The sequence below is a fragment of the Cebus imitator genome, unplaced genomic scaffold, assembly GCF_001604975.1.
Source record: "Cebus imitator isolate Cc_AM_T3 unplaced genomic scaffold, Cebus_imitator-1.0 Scaffold232, whole genome shotgun sequence".
NCBI lineage: Eukaryota > Metazoa > Chordata > Mammalia > Primates > Cebidae > Cebus > Cebus imitator.
The window spans coordinates 3111331-3133589 of record NW_016107547.1 but is presented as its reverse complement, the minus strand read 5'-3'; the positions used below and the strand labels follow the sequence as shown (position 1 = coordinate 3133589).

Genomic DNA, 22259 nt, shown 5'->3' with positions numbered 1-22259 from the left:
CAAATGATGCATTTTAAGAGTGATAAAAGCCCCTAATGAGGATAGCAGTTGAATAAACTGAACATTAACTTGAGAACAGAAGTGTCCACATAAACATGGTGTGTTAATTGCCTGCTCACTGAAGACATTGTCAGCTCTAGGACTTAAGAGTTAAATGTATAATCAACCCTTTAGGGGCCAAATTGATCTGTCTCACATGGAAAAAAGTAACTTTCAGTGAAAAATAAGGTCCTCAGTTGGTCATTTATCATTTCAAAGCACATGTTTTATTACAAATGTCAATTCCACAAAATTATGTGTCGTGCAACACATAATTATGTACAAAACTGCATTTGAAATCTATTATTAACAGTTAACAGTGAACATTCTTAAAATAGTTATTACTCTTGGCCTTAACACAAAAAGCAATAATGGAGGTATTTTAGGGAGTTAAAAGCTGTAAGGCATTGGCCTCTGAATAAAGCCACTGCAGGTGTGTCTCTTAATGGGCTGTTAATTTTATAACGGGTGAGCACAAAGGACAGAGACCATGTGTGTTTTTAAACTGTGTTTTTAAACTGTGGAGAAGAAACTGATGGCTGAAAAAATTAAGGCGATGTGAAATGAGGCCAAGTTGAGCTTTCTCGCCTGAGATGTAACCCTCCTTGCTTAAAATCAAGGCAAACTAATTCTTGCTCCTCCTCTTGTATTCCTACCCTCCCCATTACCATATAACAAAAGATTCCATGAAAACACATATTAAACTAGCACATCAGAAATCATTAGACAATATGACAATAAATAATAAAGCTGTGATTGCCCACCCTCAAGGTCCTCCCTCACAGACCAGCTCCTGTTTTTGCTATTAGTACTGTCTAAATCATCCAATTCACAATCACAGGGTTAGCTTTGACTGTCCCTTAGCGTCGACACTTAATGTTCTCTAGACCATTGCTTCTCAGGGTGTGGGCTCTGGACCGTATGACATGGGCATCACTTGGGAGCTTGTTAGAAATGTCTGACTTTGGACCTACTGAATCAGAATTTGCATTTTAAAAAACTTCCTTCTTGTACACATTAAATTTTGCGAAGCTCTATTGCAGAATCTTCCTGAGCATTGTCTCTCATACCTTCTCCTTCTTTCCATTCACCCGAAATTATTTTTCACTGGGAAGTAGTTTTTCTACATGAACTGTTTGGTCATACCCTAAATTTAGATCTTCACGTCATTTCACCTGAATCATCTATGATTCCTATGTCATTCTTGTGTCCCTCTGCTCTAATTCATCCTACCTCTGCCTTAAGGTTAGCCTTTCTAACGTACCGAAACCTCTTCCTTCTTAAAAACCCTATCCTTTATTAAATAAACCCTTTTGACTGGCTCTCCAGGCCCTAGAAAACATAATTTCCTTCTTTCCTCCAGCCCTAACTCCAACTGCTCCTCTCTATAGACACATGCCCTACACCTTAGCTTTACAGTCTCTTTCCTCTTCTTAGTTTAAGCCATCCTTTCCATGTGCACCACTCTTCCCAATAACTCTTCTGAAATCCTCACCCTCCTCTAAGGTTCATCTTCAATGCCACTTCCCATAGCAACGTTTTCTCATTCATTCATTTGTTCTATCAATACATATGTATCATCTACGTTCTTTGCCTACAGTTGCCTACATTGTTCTAGGTACTGGGAATAAACCAATGAATAAAACAGCCACAGTTCTTGTCCTCATGGAGCTTACATTCTATTGAGGGAAAATAGACAATAAACAATAAATAAGTAAAATATGTAGAATGTTAGATGGTGATGAGTGCTAAGGAGAAATAAAAGAAGATAATGAGGATAGAGACATCTAGGGATGAGGAGTATCCTCTAATCAAATAACTTTCCCTTTTTCAAATACACAGAGCACTTATTTTTCTTTACAGTGAGGTTACATGTGCTTGTCCTATTTTTCCTGCTATTTTCAAAGCTCCTTGAGAGCAACAACTGCCTCTTATTCATCTTTGTATCTCTTGCAGCTACCAAGACAGCACTCAGTAAATAATGGCTAAAAGGAGTGAAATTGATTGAAATAAATGCAATAGGATTTGAAGAGAAGGGAGAAACTGACATTTTGGGTGGTTGGGGAAGGCTTCTTAGAAGATACTTAATTTGGGCAAGGCCTTGAAAGACAGATGGGGTGGGGAGGAAGAAAAAGCTGAGTAAGTTGCTTTGGTATATTTGTTCTTGAAAAGCTAAAAAACATTGCTTTATAAATTAAGATTAATATGGTGCATAATTTTCTCTATTTTTAAAACTAGTGTTTCAGAAGGGACGGGCGATAGACACTGGAGAAGTTGACATCGGTGCACAGGTCATGCAGACCATTCCACCTGGTTTATTCTGGCGTTTCCAGATTACTATCCACCATCCGATATATCTGAAATTCAATATTTCTTTAGCCAAGGACTCTCTACTGGGAATTTATGGCAGAAGAAACATTCCACCTACACATACTCAGGTATTTGATATTATAGGTATTTTCTTGAACCCTTTTCAAGGGTGATGGGTTGAACAGTTCAGGGTTTGTGACTTGTGAAATGTGTGGTTGTCAAAGATGAGGACAGAAAAATATTTGTCATGAATAAATATCTAGAATAATTACACTGAAACTAATGAAAAAAAATGACATGGAGAAATAAACAATAACGTTTAGCAGAGCAGATTCAGAAAAGAAAGTTTAAGATAGTACCCTTTAAACTCGACTTCCGCTTCCAGGAACAGACTGTTCAGGAACTTCCCAGATCTTGCTTAGCTTTACTGCCCCCACTACCTTCCCTGATTTCATTCATCTGTGTCCCCTTTTCCCAATGAAGGAAGGCATGTTAATCAGAAATTAGTGAGACATTAGGCAAAAAGGTAGATTTTGTCTTACAGGTAGAAATATTTCTTTGCTATTGTTAATAATAACTTAAATGTACAAAACCTCTATGATTTTCACAGCCCTTCCATAAACCTTAAACATCTCATTTCTCTTACTTTCTTCTCTGTATTTTTTCGCCAAATGAACCCATTTCAAGCACTACTTCATTTAACAAGTAGCAAAAGTAATCAAACATCTAGGCTTGCTTTTTCTCCAACAGATATGACTATAGTTAAAACCTTACCTTCAGTTAGTCAAGAGATCATGTTAAACAAAGAAACAAATGAAAAAACCACCTTACTTTCTGGGCCAGAATAGAAAGGGAATTAGAATGCATCCAAATGTGACTCAAAAAATAAATGTTCAAGGAAACATGTGCCAGGTGATTGTCAACTGATTAGAAAAAATGGAGGGAGTAGCCTTTTGAATATGTAAATATGTCACCCACAAAGGTAGTAAATTATGATGAATGTTCTCACATTTTTGACTGTTTATTTATTCATTTTAAAAAACTTTACAACTGTTTTTAGTTCGTAGACAAGGTCACGGTAACATTTATGAGTGGAAGGTGGATTTTCAGATATCAGATACTTTAGTAAAAGGTCAAGATTCTCCTGCATAATACTAAACAAATTTTCTTTCTATTTTTTATTTATTCATTTTTTTAAACAATTATTGTGAATACTCTCAATCTGAAAGGTTGATAGTATTTACAATTATAGTGATGGTTTTTCTCAGAATTAATAATATGCTTTTGAGCTTAAATATGCTCTTTAACAAACTTTTTAAAATTTTTATGAAATTTTTTAAATTAAAAAAAATTTTTTTAAACAAAGGGCATTGCTTGGTTGCACAGGCTCGTCTCCAGTCCCTGGGGTCAAGTCATCCTCCTATCCTGGCCTCCCAAAATGTTGGGATTACAAGCATGAGCCACCATGCCTGGCCAAGTTTAAATACACTTAAAAATTGATAACCTCCTCTTCCACTTGGCTCACCTTCAAAACAAAGAAGTATGAAATAGGGGAGTTGAAGTTAGGGATGTTTCTCAGTCTAGAAGAAAAAGTAGTGGCTCATGTTTATGTTTGTATTTGTTCCAGTTTGATTTTGTAAAACTAATGGATGGCAAGCAGCTGGTCAAGCAGGACTCCAAGAACTCTGATGACACACAGCACTCCCCTCGGAACCTGATCTTAACTTCACTTCAGGAGACAGGTTTCATAGAGTATATGGATCAAGGACCTTGGTATCTGGCATTTTACAATGATGGAAAAAAGATGGAGCAAGTATTCGTGTTGACTACAGCAATTGGTAAGCTGCTTTGCCTAATATGTTGAATTGACAGTTCAACTCTAGAAAGACACAGTCAGTAATGACAGTGTCCTGGGGGTTATTTAAGCTTATTACTCAATTTGAGTTGAAGTCATTATTCAGGAAAGGTTGCTATGATAAAAGTTTATATTGTTATTATCATCGATGTTGTTTAAATATTGATTCAGATTTTTTTTAAAGCTACTTTATTTGTTACTATTCTGAAACACTTGCCATACGCCTTTTTATGTGTTCTAAACAGGAATAATTACCTTAGTAATATTATTATCAAGGCTACATAGTTGAACAACTTTAGTGAAAAAGGGAATAAGCAAGTTAATTTAAGTTCTATTATTTTTAAAAAGCAATGAATACCTTATTCAAATAGAAAACCTAGTGTCAGTACAGTTCTTCTTTAGAAAAACTGATTCTAGGACCATTAGGGCTTTAAAATACAACATAAGCTTATTTAGAAAAGAATATTAAGGATAATAGCTTGAGTCATTCAAAGCCCTTTCTTATAGAATATTTTAGTTTGAAATTCATTACAGTGTCGCTTTCAGTGTGCTCAGGGCCTTTTAAAACATGTTCTTTTTAGTGCAGTGCCTGCATATACTCTTTCACTTTCACCCTAGTTAGTTTTAGACATCTCATTCTTTTGTCATTTTTCAGTAAATAGTCCCCTGACCCTTTGTGTGAGTAAAGCTGAGCTCCTTAGCAATTTTAGAGTCCTGGGAATAAACAACTCATAGACACAGTATCATATGGTGTGAATTTTCCTAAAACACATGTCTTTTAAAAGACAAGAAAATATTTTACAGCTGTCAGTTTTCAATACAGTTCTCAGCACTTTATCCTTTAGTTAACCTGTTCAGCCATATGTTTAGGAAGATGTGTTGACTGTTAATAGATATACCATCTGCTCTTTTAACAATTATATTCTATTTTTACTTGATGCTGAAGACCTTGAGTCAGTAGAAAATGGTATTCCAGCCATAAGATTATCAAAACTTTCTTCTAAAGTAATCAGAAAGGCAATACAATGGAATTGATGATGTTTCTCCTAGAGAAAAACTCCACTGATCTTATATCTTCAAAAGACAAAATATTTGTTTGTTAAAATATAAAATAAAATTTTAAGTCATGTCACTGTTGTGCTATTGACAGACTCAGTGGGGCAGGTTCAAGAGATGAATATTTCATGACATTTTTCTATAGAGCCTAATTTTAATAATGTGCATGTCAATGAGTTATGAGAGGTTGAGTTTCTCCTAAAAATAAGAGAAATTAGAAGATATAAAATATTTGTGACAATTTTCTGTCTTCCTGTTATCCTTACTCTTAGGCTTAAGTTAAAACACTAAACAATGTATTAACCTTCCAAAAATCGACAGACCCAAAAACATACTTAGAGGTTTTTTCCTGTTCCTTACTTCCTCCTGCAAAGAACCTAAACTTTAAGTTCCAATTCATATCATCCACATATCAAGCTGTCAGTTTCATATGCACCAACGTATTTGCTCTTTGCTTATGCAAGACAGTTTCTTTACTTTTCTCCTGTCTTTTTAAAATTAGAAGCAACAGAAACATTTCTACTACTATTCCACTTAAAGAAAATTCAAGTAAATTTTCCCAAAATCAGAAGGCCTGTAAGTCATTTACCCTAAATTCTCCTTTTTTTTTGAGATGAAGTTTTGCTCTGTCACCTGGGCTAGAGTGCAACGGCGCAATCTCAGCTCACTGCAACTTCTGCCTCCTGGGTTCAAGAGATTTTCCTGCCTCCACCTCCCAAGTAGATGGAATTACAGGTGCCCACCACCAAGACCAGCTAATTTCTGTATTTTTATTAGAGATAGGTTTCACCATATTGGCCAGGCTGCTCTTGAACTCCTGACCTCAGGTGATCCACCTGTCTCGGCCTTCCAAAGGGCTGGGATTACAGGCGTGAGCCACCGGGCCTGGCCTCCTAATTTTATTTTTGTTTTTGAAGTTTATCTTAACCAGAGTTAAAAAAGCCAATATATTTGATTAAACAAAGTCAGATTTGTATGAATTTTCTCTAAACGCTGCTCATTTATCTATTCCACGATAATGTTAGAATCAGTTGATTGATCTCAACTATAATTGGTCTGCTGCTAGCAAGGATGAAGACAATTAATAACTAACATTTACTGAATGACTAATACAGGTCATACACTGGCCTAAATTACTATATATTATTTTCCAGTAGTATAGGCAGCATTGTCAATATCCCTTAATTTCAGGCAACTTGCTCTGTAGCAGGGTAACAGATAGCATTTATGGAGTGCCACTCTGCCCCAAGCACTGTACTACATGCTTTGCACTCAGATATCTTGTTTGATTCTCATCACAACCGAGAAAGCTCAGGAATAGTGATACATATATCACAAATAACTAAATGGAGGCTTGGAAAGAATAAATACTTTGGCAAGGTCTCATAGACAGCAAGTGGCAAAATTGAAATTTGAGAACCAGTATGTCTGATCCCAAATTCCATGCCCTTTAGACTATATTCATTCTATAAGATTATTCATTACGTGTGGTTTTTCCCATGAGAGTAACTAGCAGAAACAAAACCTATCATCAGCACCCAGATGCAAAAACCAAGGGGCTTTTGACTGTAGTGTAAGAACAGGGTTTTAAACATAGAACTTCAAAATTATTCTCACCTCTAAGGCACTGGACTCTAGGAAGTAATTCTGAAGTAAGATTTAAAAGATAGAAGGCAAAGATTACTGGAGGCCTACATAAATACAAAAACCCATTCTTTTTCATCACTAGTTGTTTATGTGCTCCTGCTGCAGCCATCTTCCTCCTCGAGTCCCTAGGCTATTCCAATGTATCTTTGATACCCAGTGGAAGTGGCAGCTTTCAAATCCTAGATTGCCTTCTCTTCTCATTTGCATTGCTGGGGTTAAGCTTTGTACAGCCCTTTGGGCCCAGGGACAGTTCTTAAATAAGTCAATAAGATGTAGGGATTTTTATTTACTTCGATAGCAAGCTTTATTAAACATTTTTTCTAGAAGAGCTACATTCCCACAAGGCTGCTTCCATAAAGTTGCCAATAGGATGTGGTATGAAATTAAATTCAACTGTATTTATTTTTGAAAGCTTCCTCTATGGCCTCCTACTAACCATCCAGCAAGGGGTGCGGGGGCGGGGTGGAATTCAAATGTAGATTTAAGAAATGCCGCTACTGTTTGGTACAAGAATGCTAGATAAGTAGAAAACAAACAAATAATTGTTCCACCTAGGAATGATAAAAAGTCTCTTTGTGCCTTTTCATAACTACTTGTTAAAAAAATTAATGATTTTCTGAAGATAACTAGTGTTTTAATGAGTTAAAAACAGTTGGCTCTTTGCTGAATGCTACAGTTCAGTCAGCCGAGGTGTGGTTAAGTAAATGTCACATGACACTTGCTTAGCCAGTTGAGTTTTCTGACACTGTGATGAGGGCAGACCGGCATAAACATGCAAAAGGCAATCTGATGTGTTGGCACCATTAGACGAATAATATCTTCAATTAATAATAGGGTGGCTATTCACACCAGCCACTAGATTCATTCCCAGCTTTTAAGAATCCCCCAAATGGACTAGACACCTCTTTCTTTTTCTTGTTTTTATTCTGCTCAAGGCAAAAATGCAACATTTAGAACACAAGTTCTCTAACTATGGAAGTTTACTATGTAAAGCATTGCTTCTCAGTGCTTTCACGTGGTGAACACAGGCAGGGTCACCTGGGGTGTTCGTCAGAATGTAGATGACTGGGCTGCATTCCTCCCAAGTAGATTTGGTAGATCTAGAGCTGAAGCACCAGCATCTGCATTTTAAGTGCCCCAGCTGATCTACTGATACGAGTAAGCCATCGGCCAAGATTGTAGAAATGCTATTTCTCAACCCTCATTATAAATTCTCACTTCTATTGTTCAGTGGAAGATACCAGGACCACCTCCTAGAATCTTTCCTTCTAATCAGAAATAGCTTATCTAAATGAAACTTGGTGAAGCAAGTAATTTGGATTGAAAAAGGAAAAAAAAGGGTACACAAGAAAAGTGTGAGTTTAATAGGCCAGAGCACTAAACTCAGACTCCAAGAATGCTAAGTATGAGATATTTATAAAAAGGGATAATGAGAAGACGACAAAACACATATATACACGCGCACACACACACACACACACGCACACACACCCCACAAAAGCACTGCAAGAATAAAAGCATAGGCACCATAATAGTTCATAGACTTAGAATTTGATCATTATTGTGCCTGAACACAATTTTAAAATACAAACATTTTTTTTTACCTCATTGTCAGAGAGACTGACATTTGTATAACACTATAGATTTTCAGAGAAGTTACCAAAGTCTTATAAAAGTTCATTGCGCTGTACATATTTATATCACCAGAACTACCTATGGGTACCTTCAAAGCTGTCTCAATTCATCTGAGATCTATTCTTCTCTAAGAATGGATTGAAAGGAAGTTAGTGGCAGAAAACTGATAAACATTTACAGTTAAGAAAGCATTTCTCAACAAAATACTTAGGTTCTAATGCTTTTAGTGGTGGTGAATTTAATATGAACACTTACTTTAAAAGCCTTCCATTGTCACTTATTAATGAAAATGAAATACTGAATATCATATTTAAGCTGTCAAGATAGTAGATTAAATAAGTTGCTAGAGAAGAAACTTTATTTGCTAAAACCTAAATTTGAAAAACAAACAGTAGACTTAGTCATCTGGGTTACATTTTTAAAGCCTGTTTTGTTTTTGAGAAATGCTCTGTAATCTTGGTATTTTGTTTTTTAGCTTTATCATGAATGTCTCTTAAGAATACAATTCAACTAGACCATTTATGTATTTTAGAGATAATGATGCTTTTTAGTTCCACTCTTGGTTAGCCAATTGAGCAAACTCAGGGCCCTTTTCATAATTTCGTACTGCATGTGACATCTTAAAGAAGTCTTTGGTATGTGATTTTGGGCAGTAAGTGTGCCACACAGCAAAGGGCAAAATTGTCATAGGTCCAGAGTTCCTGCAACTTATAAAATATTAAAGACTCTACAGCCTGGAGATTTGTTCATTTTTTATCTTTTTCTCTGTATTACTAGAAATAATGGATGACTGTTCAACCAATTGCAACGGAAATGGAGAGTGTATCTCTGGCCATTGTCATTGTTTCCCAGGATTCCTTGGACCTGACTGTGCTAGAGGTAATGTTGCTCTGTTTTTCTGATTGGTTTAAGAAAATAGATGTGATTTCATAACTCAGAATTAGTAGGAATAGTAATAGTAAGTAATATTAGTAGTGGTGACAGCAACAGCAGCAGCGTCCCTTACTGTTGCTGCCAAAAGCTGGGCACTTACTAAGCCAGGCACTGTTCTAAATGTTTGTGTTCCGTCTTTTAATTCCAACTTCCTACAATAGCTCTATGATATAGGTCTGCTGTTATCCATTTTTTATGGACAAAGAGGGTTTAAGTGACTTAACTAGGGTTACATAACAGCTAGGATTTGTACCTAGGTTGTCTGACCAGTCACTACATGTTGTGTGTATTTCCTTCATAAACTAATTCATAATGAGCTGACTTTAAAAACGAACTAAGCTGTTAACTGCTGATACGCTCCAATGTATGTGGAAGGGGTGGGTTATCACCAAATGAGTAAGGAGGCTACAAAGTAGACTGAAAAGTCAGAAATTAAACTTAGCAAACTTAACTCTTCCTGTGACTTGTCCATAGTTTAATTTTTGAAAAGCGTTGGGTAAATCACATCGTGTTTTCCCATAGACTTACAGTTATTATTTTAGAGATGCTTTCTGCCCATTTTCACTGTATTCTTAAAGTTCCCAGTCTGCTAACACTTTAGTATCAGGTTTCTCAGACACTTTGTTTCTTTCTATTAAATTCCATTCAGTAGAGAATTCTAAAACACTTGCTAGGTTTCCAGCACCGTGATAGATCTGGAGGAGGAGGGGTTGGGGGAGGAGGTGATGGCTGGTATTAAAAAATCAGTAAGACAAAAGATACAGGTCTTGTCCTCAAAAAGCCCATAGTTTTAGTAAGGAGACCAATAATGACAAAGCAGAATAAGAGCTCTAATGAAGGTCTGCACAGTGCATTAGAGGAGCAGACATCTGCCCAATAGAAATCTATTTAATTACACAACTTTTTAAAGATAATATTGTGTAATATTAATAACTCTTTATGTATTGCTTTTCAAAATTTCAGATTTTGCTTCCTAAAAGTAATATACGACTCCCTGAGGAAGAGAAATATAAGAAAGAAAAATCCTAGCTTAAAATAATAATAACAGTTTAAACTCTTAACTGTTAAAGGTGAGATCAAAAGCAAGTACTTGAAATAATTTCTCCACTCCGGATGTTTTTTAATTTACCTTTATCTCACTCCCATAAGAGGAAAATTCTGTTTGTAATCATGAACATGTGCCTCTTTAATAAAGGGTAAGGCAGAAATAGTATAGTTTTTTGCCTGAAATATGAGAATCAATAGAGAATTGCTCTTTGGAGACTTTGAAAACATTATGAGAACATTACAAGTTCATTTGCCAACCTTCAGATTCCTGCCCTGTGCTGTGTGGTGGAAATGGAGAATACGAGAAAGGACACTGTGTCTGCCGGCATGGCTGGAAGGGGCCAGAGTGTGACGTTCCAGAAGAACAATGCATTGATCCAACATGCTTTGGCCACGGCACCTGCATCATGGGAGTCTGCATCTGTGTGCCAGGATACAAAGGAGAAATATGCGAGGAAGGTCAGAATCCCATTTTAATCTATTGCTTCAGGCTTTTCTCTCAGTTGTCCAACTTGTCATTCTGTTCTCCTAGTAGAGATGCAAGTGGCATTTGCAAACAATAAATGCTCAACATCTTCTTAGGATATGCGGTAGAGGGTTAGGGTCAGCAGAGCTCATGTCTCTTCCGACAGATTCTAATGTTATACATGAGGCTGTATCTGTGACACTTTCAGGGCAATAATGAAAAATAGTATTGTCCCTCCCTGATTGCTATCACTGTTTTATAGCTTGAAAATATTCATGTTGTTGATTTTAGATGTTAACTCATATGTTTTCATTATTACAGAGTGCCTTATGCTACATCTCACTTTAAAGCACATAGTACAAATAATAATATATGCACTTTTGCAGCTGTTTCGCAAATGTTTTCTTTGGGAGTGATTTGTAATTACCATCATTATTATTGCTTTATATTATTTATTTTTACATACCTCATGCTGAAACTTGACCTCCATGCCTAAGGAAGAAGGCTTACCACTAATGAGTTTCAAAGCTGTGCCTTTATATTAAATTCACCCCAAAGGAGTCTTATCCCCCCAAAATTTTGAAATGGCAAGTTTTATCATTTAAAGAGACGCACTGGAAAATAAGTTTACTAGTAATCAGACCTTTTTTCATGCTGCATTCCTCAAACAAGACTGATTTCAGAAATAATATTAAACCATTACCATGGGAGATGGTCTCATCATAACTGTTGTTCGGGAAAGAGGCTGCTGAAAATGCACAATAATTGCTTTTTAAAGATAGCTCATTAAGACTATTACACAGCATTCTAAAGGGTTTAATCTCATAAACAAGCAAGACTTTAGCTTTTCACCTCCCATTAGCAATAGTAGAATTTTGGTGTGATGATTATATCTGCTCCAATAAATGGCATTTGGCCTAGACAAGGCACTGAAGTTCCTGAGTTACTTTCGGAAAATGTTTTTATGGTGATCCAGCTGAAATAATTATATTTAAGTCACAAATTCAGATGCTATATTGACCCACACAGAGTTAGTTTTTAAAAAATACTATCACATCTACAAATTACCATGAAAAACATGTAATCTAATTAAATTAGACCCCTCTAATTTAAATTCTGCAAGCAGTTTAAAACAGAGTTTGCTTAAATTAGTCTTGTCCAGGGTCACTAAGATTATCTGTAGAATAACCAAGATATTAAGGACTAATGCTCAGCACATTTAATGGTATAAATTTTTCAAATACAATAGAAAAAAAATGTTTTAAATCAAACATTGCAGCAGGAGCCCACAGACTGAAGCAGGCCTATGAATGGGTTTTGTTTTGCTTACATCGTGTTGCTGTTATTCAATGTGACTTATTTGCCAAAATTTAAAAATAGGGAAATGCTGTATGAAAATTCCTGTTTCTGGCTTCTTTAAACATTAGAAAGTCTGGTGACCCTGGGCCCACATTGCTACGTGGTGGCAATCAAGTGGAGCCAAGTAGCAGCAGTTCTTTTTAAAAGGATACTTGTTTTCAGTTTTCTCCCAGTCCACCCTTATTTTCTTACATACGGCCCATTTCATTCCTGTATGCCACCTCCCTGGCCCCTTTAGCCATATTATTTTGTGCTTCTAAATTAAATATGACATGCATGATTTAAATGTGAATTCCATGAATACACTGAAGCAGCCTTCTTAATAAAATAGGCTATATTAAGTTAAATATTATTTTATTAAAATTATTATTCTGTAATATAACAAAATGGCCTTCTTCTGAAAAAAGATTCTATACTTTGGACTTTCCCTCTCTCTTCAAATCATGAATCAAATTAGATGTACCATCTGGTATTTATTTGCTTATTAGCACAGATAATAAAGTATTGTGCTAATGACTCCAAGATCTTGGGTTAAATATAATGGCAATAACATTAATTATAATAGTGCTTAGTTAAACTTAGTCTGTCCTACGACCCCAAGCCACACCCTAAAAGTAGGAAGTCTTGCAAATGCAGGCAGGTTGTCATGGTCTATTTTTATTGCTGGAAAGTTAATTCAAAGCATATATCCTCATTACGATTAAGTATTTTAGTCCCATTTGTATGGGAAGACTAGAAATTTGGAAATCGACCTTTCTATTTCCCAGGCATGGTTACTAGTTAAAAGCACAAAACAATTTTTCCCCAAGGCAAACATAGGAGCCTACCTCTAAAACAGTATATACATTTGTTAGAATGCATACAAAATTTCCAGACTCACAGAATCAGGGACAAATGGAATTGGGTCTATGATATTCTAAGACATTGAAAACTATGTCATAGTGTTCTCGTGGAAGGAGAAGCCATGAAGAAATGAATTTTTAAATTAAGTTTAACATGTTACATTTTCAGTACTTCTAAGGAATAAATGAGAGATTATAATAAGTTGATATAAATTTTATTTATTTATATAATTTTATTTCATGCAGCATCATTCACCTCACCCAATACCTTGAATAAGCCAAATTTCAAAAATTTATATAAACTCCTTTAGACCTATCAAGGAAAAGTCTTCTCTGGGAGCTATGCTTCCAACTTCAGAAAGGATAAGGAATGACTTACTAAAAATTCTTGGGCTTTTCTGTGAAGCTGAGGACTTTCTGTTGAAGGCCCACAGTACTCCACCCACTTATTTGTGTGGGGATACTGCACACTGTCCACAGTTTCACACAGCGTATGTGCGGTTTCCTTCTCCTTCTAAATATGGGTTGCAACCTTTATGATACCACACCATATTTTGAAGTGTTAGTAATATGGTTTGACAGAGTATTTGCATGAGTCATTTTATTGCCTAATTAAAGCAGCATTGATGATATAAAACTAGGAAATCAATGTAATCTCTATTTCTTTGTACTAAGGTATGTGGGCCATACCTGTTCACTAATAACCACCCCTCACCCCACTTTTTTGTGCCTTCAGAGGACTGCTTAGACCCAATGTGTTCCAACCATGGCATCTGTGTAAAAGGAGAATGTCACTGTTCTACTGGTTGGGGAGGAGTTAACTGTGAAACACCACTTCCTATATGTCAAGAGCAGTGCTCAGGACACGGGACTTTTCTTCTGGACACTGGAGTATGCAGCTGTGATCCCAAGTGGACAGGATCTGACTGCTCAACAGGTATAGTGGAGTTTTCTTTCTTCCTCTACTGTTGAATATCTAACTGTTCTTTCCTTAAGGTAGTGCTTCTTAAAATGTGATCTGTACACCTTTGTGAGTCATAAGGGGCTTCCAGTTATGTCCTACGTTAGTATTTTACTGAATTTTTATTTATAACATGCAATTACCTATTTTTCTCATCTTGTTTTTCATTGTAGGTCTGTGCTTGAATTTCTATCTTCATTTTGTATTCTCCTACAGTTACTTAATATATTACCAAATGTCCTACTGTTAGTTCTATGCAGATCATTTCAAATGATATCTCCCTCAAACTCAAATAATCTGGCATTTCCAACCATCTGCTGAGTATTTCTACTGGGTGTCCCATCAGCTAAAAACAGAACTTAGCCCAGGAACTCTATCCCATTTTATATATTGCTATAATGCCACTCAATTGCTCTTCCCACAACATTGCTTTCCTTTTTCCATTACCTTCTCTAGCATCTTCTATGGTTTCCCATTGTCTGTAGATACACTTCAAGTATCCTAGTCTATGATCAAAAGCCTACTACAAACTATTCCAAAAATCTATCTCCAGCCTATCTTCTATTGTGTTTCCTGCATAAATCCTTCCTTTGCCAAAGTAATCTATGTCCTCTCCTTACCCTTAATGAACCATATTTTATACTTTTCTCCACACCTTTTCTACCACATGAGATGCTATTGTCATTCCACCTAGTGAAATCCAACCTGTCCACCATGACTACCTATAATTTTAGCCATTCCATAAAATGTTTCCTGATCACATCAACAGGGATCCCCTGAAATCTTATTGTGCACATTGCTAAAGAGCACAGAAAGCATTATGATCTAGGTATGTGTGCACATGGCTTGTCTTTTCACCTGAATTATAACTACTAAAACTAGTGAGTCATTCTTTATACTATTTTTCCTATCTTCAAACCATGTACTCATTAAATAAGCAGAATTAATAAATGGTAACTCTTAGAAAGCTTCTGCCTATTAATTTGTTGAAGATATAAAATGATATGGTAAGCAGGAAAGACTGAAGCGCTGTGGAACTTTTTGTACCACTGAATTAGCTCATGAACTGAAAAGTCTGTAATCCTACACTGTAAGGAAAGAAGACAATTTCTCTGTTAAGAGGATTAATTTTAACATAATAATTGACCGCAATTCTAACAATGCTTCACCAAAGTTTTGTTGCCTCACATAGAAGTAATACAGGAAAGAAGATTGCATTTTACAATTTCAGAAAATGATCAAAATGCTAAGGCCAATCTAATAACAACTAAAATGAAAATCTTAAAAACTATATATATATATATATATATATACATATATATATGTATATATATATATATATCCTTATGTACACATATAACCTTAATGTCTAACCAATATACGTGTGCCTGCTAAGTGCTTGGCATGGTGTTTGATGCTAGGGATATGGTAGTGAACAATGTGGATGTGGTCCTTGCAAAAATGGTTCCTACGGTTTAGTCAGAGAGACGTTGAACAAGTTAGAAAAAGGTTACAAAGGGAAAGTTACTGGGTATTTTGAGACTGTACAGTAGGGACCTAACCTGATTATTAATTTATTTGGTGTTATTGAATACCTTCCATCCTTCCATGTTTCAGATACAGTATCATGGCCTAGAGCTTTAAGTTTAAAATAATAATATCAATGTTATTATTATTATAGCAAACATATAATAATTATGTGTTAGTCACTATTGTAAGCATTGTACATATATTAACTCACTAATAGCAACTCTATAAGTATGATAATTATGCCTACTTTACAGATGAGGAAACCAAGGCACTGAGAGGTGAAATAACTTGCCCAAAGACACTCATATAGCTTCTGGCTTCACAGTTCATACATTTCACTACCATACTGCACTGTCCTCTAGGAATTCATCATCTAACTCACCATATATAAAAATGTATCATTGTTGAACCATGTCCAGGGCCATGTGTCACAGAGCATAAAGGAGGGAGCAGTAGGCTCTTTTTGTGAGAAGAGGCCTTATAGTCAGGTAAGGCTTTGTAGAAGTCTTAACATTTGAATTAATACCAGAATGATGATTGCATGTTTATCACATGGACAAGAGGGGAAAGAACATTCCAGGCAGAATGAAGAGCTTAAACAAAGAAATAGAGTTATGAATCTACATGACACCTTTGGGGACTTGCAAGCCATTGGGTATAGCTATAGCCTAGGAGTGCAGAAGGAGATGAAACTGGTGAGATGGGCAGGGGCCAGAACATAGGGAGTTTTATTTACACACTCTGCTGAGGAATTTGCATTTCCTCTTGACACAATAGGAAAGCATTGAGTGATTTAAAACAAACTACCTTTGAGATAGACTACTGTGAAGACCAATTGTAGCTGAATGATACAGTATAAGGAACTAAGAGACATGTGCAACGTGATTATTGGAGTAGTCAAGGAGCATGATGGTGAGAAGGGCCTGAATTGAAGCTGTAGTTGTGAGAATGGTGAGGTGGAAACAGACCAGAGAGGAATTACCATGGTAGATATAAAGAAAAGAGACAGGGTAACTGCTTTGGATTACTAGGTCAAAGTAAATATCACCAACTGAGAGAGAAAAGGCTTAGTCAGAAAAGTAGGTTTGGGGCCGAGGGGCCAGCTACGGTGAACTCAGTTGTAGACATGCTGTGTCATAGGTACCTGCAGAAGATCCCACTTGCATATGTCCAGCAAGGGGTTGATAGTCAAGAATGAAACTTAGAAAAGAATCCTGAGCTAGAGACAAATATTTGGTACATAGTTGGGACCACAGGAAAGCAAGTTACTGTCCAGGGAGGGTGTGGAAAATGAGAATGAAGAAAATCAGAACCCTAGAGAACACCAACATTTAATGTTTTTACTCTGATAGGGTACTTTACAGTGAGTCAAAAGCTTGCCTCTTTACATATGATTTAATAAACACGTATTGATTGAACAGTGATTCTGAATCATGTAATTCCTCCCTCAGATCACTCACATCCTTTATGTGCCCTTCCTGATGCTTCAGAATTAGATAAAATTCCTGGTAATGTACTAATCACCAGTTGCATAAATTCAAATATTTGTAATTTCCATTGAATTAACATTAAATTCAAGGTACTAAGAATTTCTCTTTCCCTGCCCGTTCCTACTCCCTAACACACAAAAACACGCCCTAGTCCTATTGGCTAAGAAGAAAATCACAGAAGGTGAGGAAAAGCGTAGTTATGAACATGGCTGTATGTTGCCCCTCCTTCTCTCTCTTCCAGGTGAAGTACCCTAAACCCCACCCCACTCCTTCCTCACCCCTAACAACCCTTACCCTCCAAAGCAAATGAAATGATGACAAAAAAATCAGAGCCCTATAGAATATTACATCTGGAAAACAGTGTAGATATCTGATTCAATGTTCCTTAAATGTTCCTTCTCCATCCACGTCGGCATTTCTATGGATTTTAATGCACTGAGGCACAGAGACGTTAAGCAGCTTGCTTCAAAGTGTGAGAACTACTGCACTAATCAATCCTCCTCATTTACTTCTTCATTTCCCTAACATTTCTTGAGCCTGAGCCTCTATTATGTCTCCAACAGCATGTGAGGCAATAGTCTATAAAGAAGGATGAAACATCTATAGTGGGGGAGACACGTGAATAAAGATGAAAATACCTTGCACTAAATGCTAAAAGATAGAGAGAGAGAGAGAGAGAGATACAATGTGCAAAGGGTCTTTAACATTACATGAAGGTCGAGGAATTGATCACAAAAGACCACAGATCATGAAGGCCTCTGTATGCAATGCCTAGAAGCTTGGACTTGACCCTGAGGACAGCAGGAAAAGCCATTTAAGGAGTCTAAAGAGGGTAGTATCATGACCATGCTTGCATTTTAGCAAAGTTACTCTGTAGATGGTTTGGAGAATATAGTCAAAAAATGATGCAAACTTGATATAAGGGAATTTAAGTGTAGATGGAAAGGAAAGGACAAATATATGAGGGGTCAGGAAACAGCACTTGGTGACTATGTGGGTAAAAAGGGAGACAGGAATTTTCACTGACTCTATGATTTCTATATTGGGAGACTGGATGAATAGTAACACTACTAATTGAGATGTGAAATATTCATCTATTAAACAAATTTTCATTGAGTATCTTCTGTGTGCTCTCTGTTACACTTTGGCAATGCATCAGTGAAGAAAACAAAGATTCCTGCATTAATGGAGCTTGCAGTCACGGAGAGACAGATGGTAAACAATGAAGAAGAAATATATGAGTTTTTGAAACATGAGGAAACTGAGAACCAGAGAGGTGAAATAATTGGTCCAAGGTCATAGAACTGGCTAATTGCAAACTTGCCAGTAGAAACCAGGTCTGCTGATTTTATGTAATGTCTAGCATTCTTTTCAGCCTTAAGGCCCCACTCCTGCCAAAAGAAGGAAGAGTTAGACAAGGAGACAGAACTCAGGTGAATAGATTAGCTTGCTGAAAAGAAGATGAAGGACATCAAATACCAAGTACATAAATGACACATTTTTGTACAGAGGTCTGGACCAAAGCCACATTCATCCATTCTGGACCACAAAGAAAAAGGATCACTAAAATCATCTCTTGTTCATAGAAGCAAAAGGGTGGGTAGGTATGACCCAAAACTCAGCAACCTCTCTGGCAAAAGACTTCCTAATAAAACTAGCAGATTGAAAAATAGGGGAAGGAAATGCCTTCCAAATCTCCAGTGTCATAGTAGAAATAGTCCTTCTGTGATTTTTAAGCTCCATAAAGGTTGTTCCCACAGAGCATATTTAACCATCGAGATGATCTCACTGTGCAGACTTTTAATTGAGTGTGCTCAGTACAGGAAGCAATTTAACATCTGATTCTTATAATGGATCGTGTCATTTCAAAGGTGGATATGCTCTGCCATTGATCATTTTCCTCTACTAAGCACATGAAGCTTAGCTGTTAGCATGTTAACTGTGCTGCTCTGATACCAGGGGGACTATAGTGAATGGTTTACTGATTATTTTCAGTCTGTATTTCTGGGTACATTGAGTATTATTAGCAGCTCGAAACTGATACTTCATACAGGCTTCTTTAACCGGAGATGGTCTCATGGCACTTCACAAAGGTTAACTCTTTATTCTTTAAAAATACCTGAAGAGGAATACAATAGAAGCTTGTAATAACGGCCTTTAGATTTGGATATACCACAGGTCAAATCATGCTCCCTTAAAACGCAACTCCTTATCATGAAATCTCAGTAAAACATTTAGCCTATTCTAAGGGTATTGGCCCTAGCCTCCAAGATCAGCATTGCACAACGTGTCTGCTACATTTCCTTTGTAAAATCTTACTTCTCCTGGTCACATAGTCTTTGAAAGGGAGCATAAAAGCAATTTAGAACTTTATACTACTCTCTTCTTGATGAAACCTCCTTTGAACTACTCCCTCTGTCATTACTTGCAAATAACTGACAGCAAAATTTATAAGTGGTAAGCATTTAATAGACAGGCCAACTCTTGTCCTTTCTCTACTACAATCCCCTCTTATTATACTGTATTTTAGAAGTGGGTTAATCAGCCGGAGAGATGTGAAGCATTAGGCCTTGAGGTTCTTTTGAACATACTCTTTACTATTCAGCAGAAATCATATAAGGTATTATCATGATGTGCCCCTTTTAAGGAAGGTTAGTTTTTAAGATGCCAGAAGGTTTTGTAATAAGGATATTTGTTTTTGAACTATCCTGTGGCATGTGTCCACCTTGTCCATCAGAGAGATAACAGTATATGTGTGGGTGTGCACGTATTCACACACAGTGACCTTGCATAACTTGATTTCTTTTAGTCTTAGCCACCTCATTTGTGAAAGGATGGAAGATTAGCAAAATGGCCCACGTGGTCTTTTCCAACACTGAGATCTATGATTCTTGATGCTGTATATTGAACTATTGACACTGATTATGAATAGTTCAGAGATTTCGTTCATAAACTCTCTTAAGTTTATCATTGTAAATAGTTTTGTTTTCATTATAAGGACATCCACACTTTGATATTTAGACTATGTTATTTGAGGATTTACCTCTATATATGGAGATACACATACATACACACATGAACATGTGTATGTGTGTATATCTTCATTATAACAATGTCTCATTATGCTTTGAAGTGTTCCCTAGTGGATGATGATATACATCTACTAATGAAACAGATAATTAGAGGAGGAGGTTGTAAGAGGTTTATATAATTATTGTTGCTAAGGAAACTTTCCTTGATTGTACAATTTCCTTTAAAAATATTATTAGTTCTCCCGTTTATTGAAAGTGCCAGTGATTAAAAGCTTTTCACCTGACTACATATCTAGCACATATAATGCATCACTTTCCTGCAATTTCCAACAATTTATTAGGTCTTATGAAATGATTCATTTATACATAGTATTTTTTCCTTTACACATAACAGTTACAGTAGGCTCATACAAGCCATTTGTTAAAGAGTCTTTGTTCAAAATGTAATGCACACACCATGAGGATGACTGTGAAGCTATTCATCGTGTCACTGAAGGGAAAAGTCCACTCACATACAAGGTAACTACAATTTAGCATCTTTGGTAGAAAAAGAGACAGTTAATGTAACCATGTTAAGAACCTAGGATTGCAGGTACTTTCTTCTCTGCAGCTCTAGACACATACCTGGGTTTCTTAGAAATAGTAGCTGAGTTCTCAAAAAAAAAAAAAAGGTTTTATTAGTTAGCAACAATGTTAATATTGCCATAATGCTACAAATTCCCTGGATATAAAGTTCATTTTTGCAGATTATATGAGGCAAGAAAAAAATTTAAATATAATTCATCACAGAAGCATGATAGGAGGGTTTATAGTGCTTTTTTAGTGGATAAAAGACAAAAAGTTATGCCTAATTCATATGTAGGCTTCTTACTTTCTCTTTGTTTCCCTTTGTTATCTCATAAGCAATTACTCCATATTTGTCTTCTAGCTCACTAAATCTCTCTTTGGCTATATTTATTGTAATGTTTAACCTGTCTATTAATTTTTTTATTTCAATGATTACTTTTTGTTTCTAAAATAATTACTTAGTTTTTTTTTTTAAGTGCCAAATTATTTTGGGTAATTTTTTGCTTCTTAATTGTGTTTTTGGTTACATGAAACATGGTTATTTTATATACGGTATCTGATAAATACAGAATACAAAGTCTCTGTAGGACTGAGTTTATGGTTTGTTATTTCTATGAACTCTTGGATATGAATTTCTTTCTTTTTTTGGCTTTTTTAAATTGTGGGCTCAAACATGTTGGAAGTCTCTCTAAGTCCTGTATGAAGAAAGCATTCTTCTGGGGAGGATTTACATTTGTTTCTGTCAGGAACCTGCCTACACTGCAAATCAGTGTAAACCTTAAAATATCAGGCTGCAGTTTTTTAGACCAAATAAAGAATACAAATATGAACCTTAAACCCACATGAAACCTGACTAGTGGCCATGAAGTCTCAAAGGAGGCTTGATATTTAACATCCTCATAGACTCAAGCCGGAGACAAATCATTTTCTTCTAGTCTGTGTCTGCAAGACACATTTTCTTCTAGATTGGATATATACCGTAATATATATCCCTAATCTTGCACAGGTCCAAGGTTTAGCTAAAAAATTTATCTCACTCTCGACTCTCATGAAATCTCTGGGTCATTCAGATCAGCAGATGACCCATGTCCTGGCATGGCTCTGATTCTCCAGGTAATCTTAGGCACATGAACCACTATGGGTTTCAATTTACACATCTGCAAACTATGTTTAAGATAAATTCACATTTCAATTCATTTTTAGTAATTAGCATTTTTACTCTAAGTGGATAAAACAACGTAAGTTCCAGTAAAATTAAGAATGTGGCCGGGCACAGTGGCTTACGTCTGTAATCCCAGCACTGTTGGAGGTCGAGGTGGGTGGATCACTTGAGGTCAGGAGTTTGAGACCAGCCTGGCCAGCATGGTGAAACCTCATCTCTACTAAAAATACTAAAAAATTAGCCAGGCATGGGGGTGCATGCCTGTAGTCCCAGCGACCTGGGAGGCTGAGGCAGGAAAATGGCTTGAACCCAGGAGGCAGAGGTTGCA

At 36.3% G+C, this 22259-nt stretch overlaps 1 protein-coding gene across 1 annotated transcript in view; it reads left to right on the top strand.

Annotated features, from left to right (window-relative positions):
* TENM1 (teneurin transmembrane protein 1) overlaps positions 1 to 22259 on the top strand; it is a 355471-nt gene that overhangs the window by 84671 nt on the left and 248541 nt on the right. Inside the window, exons 5-9 of the mRNA XM_017497555.2 lie at positions 2278 to 2477; positions 3977 to 4187; positions 9320 to 9421; positions 10787 to 10981; positions 13926 to 14126. Coding sequence (XP_017353044.2) covers positions 2278 to 2477; positions 3977 to 4187; positions 9320 to 9421; positions 10787 to 10981; positions 13926 to 14126 — 909 coding nt within the window. The remainder of the gene's footprint in view (positions 1 to 2277; positions 2478 to 3976; positions 4188 to 9319; positions 9422 to 10786; positions 10982 to 13925; positions 14127 to 22259) is intronic.